This window comes from Bidens hawaiensis, unplaced genomic scaffold (assembly GCF_021521415.1).
Source record: "Bidens hawaiensis isolate Kalapana, Puna unplaced genomic scaffold, B.hawaiensis_p1.1 tig00022579_1, whole genome shotgun sequence".
Taxonomy (NCBI): Eukaryota; Viridiplantae; Streptophyta; class Magnoliopsida; order Asterales; family Asteraceae; genus Bidens; species Bidens hawaiensis.
Window position 1 is genome coordinate 30067 of NW_027493524.1, and position 9345 is coordinate 39411.

Here is a 9345-nt window from a genome sequence, read left to right on the forward strand (position 1 = left end):
CAATAACCGAGCATGTTCATCTCTATTAACTAGTATTAAGTGTATACATAGCCGGCTCTTTAAAAGATAGCTGAAAAAATTGGATTCCATTAAAAGTTAATTAAACAAATTTTTAATGAAAGAAGACTACTTATTTTATGCCCAGAAAGTCTACATAATGTTATCGAAATATTAATAAACTATTTAATGTTTAAATCATAATGTAGTTTTATGGACCATAATCTTGTAGCATGACCAGGTCAAATTAGAACCAGCACTGAAATTTTGTAACATGGTGGCAAATAAACAAGTCTTTTACAACTTCAGAAAACAAGTTAAAATTTCATATTTGCATCATCTTTAATGTCTAAGAACCAAGAACAAAATTGAAGTGATCATATTACACAACGCGTACATATGCATTCATTCATTCATTCATTCATTCATCTTGAGTTTACAACACACAAATCTAAACAAAGACGAGTTTTTCTTCACACAAAAATGTAGCAACACAAACACAACAACTCGGTAAACAACAGCCATTAGTAAAAGGATCAGAAGATTCCTCCATTTTGAATTATCATCGGGTAAAATATCATAAACGTTATGAAGAGCTTGGTACCCGGATATTGTTCTTACTTGACCGACTGCAAATGATGTCCCGTCATACTCGTTCTCCAACAGACCCTAAAACACATAATTCAAAGTCAATTACTTTCCAAGATTACAAAACAAGTTGTGTTCGAGTCAACCTGTTTAATTAAATGAGTTTTGATTAGTTTGACCGGGTCAACCCGTTTAGTAAAACAGGTCGACCCACTAACCCGTTAATGACCTTTTCAGCCCATATTTTACCACCCACCAGCCCGGTTAAATACATTTACACGTTTACATAAATGGGTTAAACGGGTCGTATTCATGTTACACAATTTGAAGTTTGTGCAGGTTAGGGTTGATGTTTTTGGCACGAATAAAAATATTGTGCAGGTTAGGGTTGATGTTTTTGGCACGAATAAAAATATGTTCGTGTTTGGGTTGGATAACACTGATGTGCTATATAGCAAAGTTTTTATTAATGTATCTAAAAATAACATTAACTATGATAAAAATGAGTTAACGGCCCAGCCCGTGTTGCCTCATAGACTTGCCTGGATTGAATATGTGTGAAAAGCAATATAGGAAACAGGATACAGCCAAACGGGTCCCGGCAAAGCACTTCGAATTCGGAAATAGCCCGCAGAAAGCATCATCATTACCTGTAAAACATCATGCAGGTAGCATTTTAGACTCATAAGTTTTAAGTTGTTTGATCCTTACCGATAATCTTTTATGCATACACCCTCCTAAATAATTTGATTCAAAGATCAAGATTACCATTCAAATAACATTGTTATCTTATCATAATTAGCGTATTAGTTATTCTTTAGAGGTGTGCACAAAACCAAAATAACCAAACCCAATAAAAAACAAACAGTTTGATTTGAGCCCAAAACCAACCCATGCATACCCCTATTCACAATTATTTTATTAGAAAAGAAAAGAGTGTTTATGATCAAATAGACCCGACCTGGCGCGTTAACATTCATATAAAAATGACCCGTTTCAACCCCATTACCAACCACCCACCGATCTTGCACCCATAATTTTAAGCATAACTCACATGTATAAACACGAGCGTTGAAATACTCCAGAAAGTATCTTGCAAAACGGTAGCAACAACGAGCACAAGTCCTTCGTTGACCAAAAGGCACATGAAGAAATTAAGCACAAAGTACATCATAAAGCTGAAATCGTTTCTAAGCCCCACGAGAAAGTAGAAAACGAGACTCGATGTAATCGAGATTAAAAACAAGAACGGGAAACTGGCAAGAATTTGACCAGTTAAGAAAACTATTCCTCCTGAGTGTTGATTTGAATCTTCACAAGCATACACCTGCATTAAACATGTGAATGGTTTAACATGTTATATAATTATATTTATGTTATTAACTTATGTAGATGGTAAAATTAAAAATATTAAAGATATACCTTAACCTCCTTTAATTGTGCAGGTACCCCAACAATGCTTAGGAGTGAAGCAAAAGAAACAAACACAAATATTGCTGCAACTCTTGTCTGCATAAAGATTTGATCTTCAAAATTATTTATAAATAAACGATGACTTTTATTTTATATAACAAATGAGCTCGAGCCCAAGCTTGACTAGGCTTGCAAGTCGATTATTTTTATCTATAAGATGATTTTTATTTTATAAAAAACTATGAAAGAACAACAAAGTATTATATATTTTCTTCTTTTTCTTTGTGTGTAATATTGTATATTTTCTTCTTGTTAAGAGTTCTTAAATTATGTGGAAATTTGAAATGATCCTGATACTATGTAATTACTATAGCTATAACTAATATACACGCACACACATTATTGTATATGCATACAAATAAAATAACTATATATCCAATAAACATATAATATTATGCATACCCCAACAGAAGACAAAGAATGGCCTAAACCCGAAAACGCAGTGCCGACACATAACGCAAGAAGCATGCAAAGAATCAACCGAAGCCAATAATATTTCCATTCCCGTGACATAATCAACAACGATCGCCAAGTCAGCACTGCAATTCTTGTAGCACTGTTTGCTTTTCCCTTGCTTTTGAGAGTCGGTCCTTCCTGTGACCATGATGTCATAAAGTACATTTTTAACACCCAAATTAATTATTATAAAATAAAAATGTAAACTTGAATTTATATTTTACTCTTTCGGTTAGCCTGTGTATCATAGTCTCGACTGCTGCTGCATCTGCTGAAGATCTGTATGTTTCTTCAAGTGTACGGATTGCTACTGCAGTGTCCATATTAACATTTGAAAAATCCCCATTATCATCCTGAAAAAATAAATTCAAGAAATATTATGAAACTGTCGATTCATGCTATGTTTTATCTATAACGGGTCAAACAGGACATATATGAAGAAAATAGCTTAAAAGGATACACAGTAGATTAGTCGAAATCATCCAAAGTAGGGGTTTGCACGAAACAGATTTAACTGAACTCAGATGGTTTGGATGTTATATTTTTTAAAAATACCAACTTTTTTGTTCTGTTTCGGTTTTTCATCAACAAAACAGTTAAAACCAATAATTAAGTAATGATCAATTAACAAAAAGATTTAGACCCAAATTCAATATTTTGGGCATTTTGTTTTTGGCCAACCAATTTCAAGTTCAAATGATAAAACCGAATATACCGAAACCAAACCCATTATGAAAACCAAATTCCAGTTTTAGGTTTGATTTGCGCCCAAAACTGACTCATACACACCCCTAATCCAAATTGTACTTTTTATGCAGAGCACATCAAAACATCATGAATTACTTTATTTAGAAAACTAGGTTATTATTGATATATTATAACTTTTATATAATACTTGACACAAGAATTATTTATATAAAAGACAGAAAAAAATATACATATTACCTGCCAAGTTTTGCACATTGTAATAATCCGGTCAAAGTCAGTGTTTATTGCACGAAGAAAATGATCAGAAGGACTTTGCATAATCGGGCAAGGAAATCCAGCATTTGAAAAGTGCTACATGATCATAAAATATAATATGCATGCATTCAGTAACTATATAAACATATAACAAAATGAATATATACTTCAAACTTATTAAAACTAAATGATTTACCTGCAAACAAGCCAATGTCTCACCGAAAAACAATGTATTCCCGTTTGAAAGAAGACAAATTCGGTCATAAAGACCGAACACTTCCGTGCTACTCTGATAAATAGTGAAGATTAGAGTGCAGCCGGTGCTTGCAAGCTTCTTCAATGTCACCATCATCAAAAGTGCAGAAACACTGAAAACGGATGATTGTTACTTAAGGGAAAAATGATAAATTAAGGGTGAATTAAGGACAAATAGAGGTGTGAATTTCTGACACGACACGAACCTAACACAAAATTTGTGGGTTTGGGTTTAATGGTATAGCATAGACGGGCTTGTCAGTTTTTGGGTCGAACCATTATCAATAAATAAAAGGGTTAAACAGGTAACACACGAACCTTCCGGGTTGACATGAATATTCGAGTCGTGTTTGAGTTTTTATGTCTGACACAATTTTGGAGTTTTGTTCGTGTTCATGTCAACCTGCGCATATTCTTGTCGCGTTCGAATTTATATGTCTAACATGATTTTCATGTTCGGGTTCGTGTCAAACTTTCAGGTTCAGGTCGTGTTCATGTCAACCCACGAATATACATGTCGTGTTCGTGTTTATGTGTTACACGTTAGGGTTAGTGTCGGGTTGGACCGCCGACCCGCGAACATGGCCCTTTAAACAGGCAAGCAGATTTAGAATTTTTACCTATCAAGATGATAAAGAGGCTCGTCTATAAACAAGACTTGAGGTCTCATCACGAGCTCTCTAGCAATGCTGACTCGCCTTCTTTCACCACTCGGTAGACCCTTCATGTAACAATGGCCACCTATGAGTTTATTTGCATAGTCACCTAACGACATTGCATGTATAGCATCCTCTACAACACTCTTTTTCTGATAAAAGAAACCGGGAAGTTGAAGTAGTGCTGAATAGTATAAAAATTCACGCACGGTTAATGATCCGATGAGTGTGTTTTTTCTCTCAACAAATCCCTGTATATAGAAAACGAATTATTAGTTGGATGTTGTGGGACCCACAAAATGTAGTGATGTTTAATGTTAAATCTTGAGACCTACATAGGATCCGTACTGCAAGCTCGATTTAGCCCCGTTGACAAATATTTCACCATATGTTTTGGCTGAATCATCCAACCTTCCTAAAAGAGAACGAGAAACTATTAAATCTAATCAAAGCTACAAATGAGTAAATGTCGTTAACAAAATTAGCCATTAAAACTGGGAAAACTACAAGAAAGTGAACTTATCATACCTATAGTAAAAAAATGTCAAGTATGTCATTGAATGGTAAAAACAGGTAACATGTTGCATTATATGGTTACAAATAGAATATTTTGGTAAGAAGATGTTGTATTAAATGGTAAAAAAATGGTAAGCTGTTGCATTATATGGTTAGAAACTGCATCTTTTTGTAAGAACATATTGCATTAAATAGTAAAAATGATACGCTATTGCATTACATAATTATAAATTGCATATTTTGGTAAGGAACTATAGCATGAAATGGTTAAAAGATGTAAATTGCATGTGCATGTACAAAGTTAAAGCTAAATTGCATACTTTTGCAAGAATATGTTGCATTATATGATTACAAATTGCACATATTTTGGTAAGAATACGTCTCATTAAATACTAAAGAACAATAACTAGTTGCATCACATGATTACAAATTTCATATTTTGGTAACAAACTATTGCATAAAATAATTCAAAAAACGTTAAAATCACATTGTGTTCTTAAAAGTATGCTACATACCAGCAAGTGCTCTCAATAGAGTCGATTTCCCCGACTTCCCGGGGCCCATAATCACAGTCATCGTGCCAGGTAACGCATAACCATTTGAACTTTTAACAACCCGATCAGAATACTTCCGTTTACCCTTTATAGTAACCGTTAAATCTTTCCACACAACAGTAGCCCCTGCAATCTTTCTAGCCACAACCGCACCTTCCGGTAACGGTGGTGATGGTAGGGACCCACTGTTGAGCTTCGAAAGAGACGGTGAAATGGGAGTGGTGGCAGTGTTGATGGAGTCACCGCCCTCTTCCACCCTAACCTCCACATCTGCATTATTATCATCTCCCCAATCGGGTGAATCTTCAAATGAAATCGGTTGTCTTAACGCTCCTTGTTTTCTTAAGTAAAAGAAGTTACTAGATGGCACTCTACTTGCCGGACTGCTAGCTGAAGATGATGAAGATCTATAGTTTTCTGATTGAGATTGTATTTCTTCCATTATGATATCTAATTAGATACTACATCAAAGATTCAAATCATTCAAAACCCTGCAACCATCAAGTTGGAAATTAACTATATGCGATATGCCATAAATAGTTAAAAAATGTTAAAAAAATACCAAGTTAAAGCCAGTCTTGTAGAACTCACTAATTGCTAGTCGGGCAGTGGGGTACCGACTAGCAATTAATTAGATTATAAATTTTACATGAATTTTTTCAAAATTATATATATAATATATATACACACAATTTTTCAAAATAATATAAATGTTCACATAAATACTTCAAACATAACCAATTAAACGTAAACATAACAAATCAATGAGAAAAAGCAAGGTCCAATTGCCTTTAAAAAAAGGTTTGATTTGGACCGGTTTCACCATTTTTGACCATTTTGACCGACTGTAGATTAATGTCACCGATTAGCAGAAAAAAAACTAACCAGTAGCTCACCGACTAGCCGACGATTAATAATACTTATTATTGCAACACTGGTTAAAAAATAAAAGTAAATAAAATAGCTCAAGACTTTTAACAAACACTTGGTGGGCATCTAACACATTCAAATCTACAAATTCAAGTCATTCCAAATACATTAACTTGTATCTAACCTAAATATATAAATGAACTTCGGCCAAAATAGTAAAAATATTCAACAAAAATAACCACCCAGAAACAAGAATCTTGAACTTTAACTACATATTAAGTTCAAGTACCACTTAAATCCAAAAGGGTCGAAATAATACTAGAAATTTGAAGAAGAAGAAGCTATAAAATGGAAGACAAAGATGGCAGTAGAGAGTGACAAAGTAACCTGGATCTGAAGAGAAGAAATCGACTGTTTGTATGTGTGAGAAGTGGTGGAAGACAAAAGACAGCGTAGAGGTGAGAAGGCTCATCATTACTCCACTTGTGGAATGATTATTATTTTTATAAAAACCCCTATTTTTCTCTCTAATTGCAATTTGGAATTCTAGCACCGGAGGTCGTGGAATTTTCGACCAAGGTTCAGTGAGTCGTGCTTTCTTCAGCATCCAAAGCTTAAAACTTTGTTTTTAGTAGAATTGAATTTGTTATCCAGCAAGTGGTATTAACTTTGTTTCCCGAGCATTAACTTGTTTGTCATTGTGTTGAGTTATGTCGTGTTACAAATTGTGAGTCATTGTCTCAAGTGTAAGGCAGTGTGAACTAAATTTAGGGTTATTCAACATTTTATTTATATGTATAAAAAGGTATTTTCTAAGTGTTACATGGGATATTGTGACTTTGTTAGTATGTTCTTGAAAAGACTTAGTTTTATTACTAGATCTTTAAAGTTTTTTTTGATATTATTACGTTTGTAACATTTCGACTAAATTTATAATTAACTTTGAAAAATTATGCATCCATTACTGTGTTACAATAGTATACTTTTACATGTTTTTTTTTCATATTTAACTTGTTTTATGTAGTTTAGTTCGAGCTATCTATAGGCTATAGATATAAAAGTCATTAATTTTAAGGGCTAGCCCGTGAATTATAATTTACCTTGGTTGGAAATGAAAATCTTGTAGATTTACTTAATTTGTTTATTTATTTGATTTTCAATTACTTTCTCTAAAGCAAACAAATATTCTTTTCTGGAACATATAAATAATATATATGTTTTCTTTTTTTTTTCATAATAATTTAAAATGGGTGGATAACATCTTTAATAACTTAGGAGAAAAGATACGAAGCAACTTTTATATTTATTTTGAATATTTAAAAGAAAATATACTAAAGACCACCAAACAAATAATTTTAAAATGTAAAGTAAATTATTATAAATTAATGAAGTGCAGTTTACTCAAATTTTGGATCTCATTCATCGACTTTGTTCGTTCATATTTTAAATATTTTTACACTGACTTTTCATCATGAGAACAATACTTTAAACCTACATTTGCAAAACTCAAAATCACTCCACAAAATTCAAGAACACAGGGGATTGTATACATGTATATAGAGAAAAATGATTTCGTAATTCACTCTTTTTTTTATTTAATCGTTTGAAACTCCTTAATACTTGAGTGGGATATCCTGAATCCCTCTTAAATCAGGTTTCAAACTTGAGACCTCAAGAATAATAAGTCTTAACCATCACCCCAATTTCATTGGACATTCTGGCCAAGGCATGCCAACGGCCAAGAGAGAGAGAAAATTTATAAAAAAAATATTATTTAATAGAAAGAGTAAGAGAAAATATAGTGTTATAATTTTGGATTCGAAAATATAATAAAGGTTGAAAATTCTCTAAGTAGCGGTGGTAGCATTGGTAGTGATGCGCGACAGTGATGATGGCGGTTATGCTCAGGTGGCGACGGGTGGCGGTGGTAGCGCTGGTGGTAAGGTGGTGGCGACGGCAACGGTGGCGGTGTGGTAGCGTTGTTGAGAAAGTAGGGTGATGGAAGAATGAAATGAAAATGAAGAATGGGTGGGAATGAATAGTTTTGATGGAATAAGATTCCATGTGTAATAAATGATTTTATTCTATTAAGCAACCAAACAACATTTTTTTTATTCTCATGTAATAAATCATTTCATTCCCCCCTGTCATTCTTGCATATCAAACACTACCTAAAAAATTACAATTTTCCCACTTACGACATAATTAAATAAAGGTTCAAAGAAATGTGTAAAACTCTCTTTTTGAAATTTGGTAAATCAAAAGACATGGAACTGTGGGAAGCCTATGGAAATATTTGATTTGGAGACTTCCATAGACATATCTAGAATATGTAGCAAGATTTTTATTTATAGTTCCCTTAGATCAATGAATGTTTTAAATTTAGCGTAGCAACTAATATAAATAGGTGGATGGTGCTTGACAAACCACTCAATAATCACTAAGTCAATACCAATAACACAATTGAGCTATGAAAAAAAAAATCAAAGTGAAGGTATACATTTTATTTTCTCAATTGATAATTTTTTCCTCCTTTATCGAATAATAACATGTCAATATAGATGTGTGGTTATTTTGAATGAGCAAAACTTAAGAATAAAAACAGTGGGCTTATTTAAATTTGCTATCGGCCCATCACCAAAAAAAAAAGGTAATTAGACATATGTTGTCTTCAAGTTAATGTTAATGCACATGATATCTTTGGTGGTTGGTTGGTTATATATATGCTGTTAATTTGATCATCATCTTTGCAGTATGGTGGCCAGTTTTGGTTATGGGGTTGCGATATCACTGGTTTCCGGCATGAGAGGTCCTGCTGAAGTAATGTCTGTTGGTGTTTTCTGTGCGCTTATGAATGGTGGATTGTTTAAGGTGATCGATCATATCTTTTGTTTATTCATCGCATCATCCAGGGTCCACTTGGGTTGGGTATATATTAACGAACGGGTTGTGAGTTTAAATTTTGTTTAAAAAAACAAGGGATTTCTTTTCATTACAAATTTGTAAAGCTTCCCCTA

General features: G+C 33.3%; 1 protein-coding gene across 1 annotated transcript; it reads right to left on the minus strand.

The window, feature by feature from the left end:
- Positions 1 to 393: 393 nt before the first annotated feature.
- LOC143565909 (ABC transporter G family member 3-like) lies at positions 394 to 6809 on the minus strand. Its single transcript, XM_077052742.1, has 12 exons — positions 6716 to 6809; positions 5420 to 5949; positions 4724 to 4803; positions 4353 to 4639; positions 3674 to 3845; positions 3460 to 3573; positions 2739 to 2867; positions 2461 to 2652; positions 2008 to 2094; positions 1640 to 1912; positions 1128 to 1235; positions 394 to 666 (listed from the first exon to the last, which is right to left on the minus strand). The coding sequence occupies exons 2-12, from the start codon at positions 5898 to 5900 to the stop codon at positions 415 to 417; spliced, it is 2175 nt and encodes a 724-aa protein (XP_076908857.1). The 5' UTR covers positions 5901 to 5949; positions 6716 to 6809; the 3' UTR covers positions 394 to 414.
- Positions 6810 to 9345: the final 2536 nt, after the last annotated feature.

Excerpts from the sequence above, each read along its gene's own strand:
- LOC143565909 (XM_077052742.1), bottom strand. The coding sequence starts at position 5,900 with ATGGAAGAAATACAATCTCAATCAGAAAACTATAGATCTTCATCATCT. Across the intron at positions 3,574-3,673 it reads AGACATTGGCTTGTTTGCAG|CACTTTTCAAATGCTGGATT; the intron begins GTAAATCATTTA and ends ATGATCATGTAG. Across the intron at positions 667-1,127 it reads TTCACACATATTCAATCCAG|GGTCTGTTGGAGAACGAGTA; the intron begins GCAAGTCTATGA and ends TATGTGTTTTAG.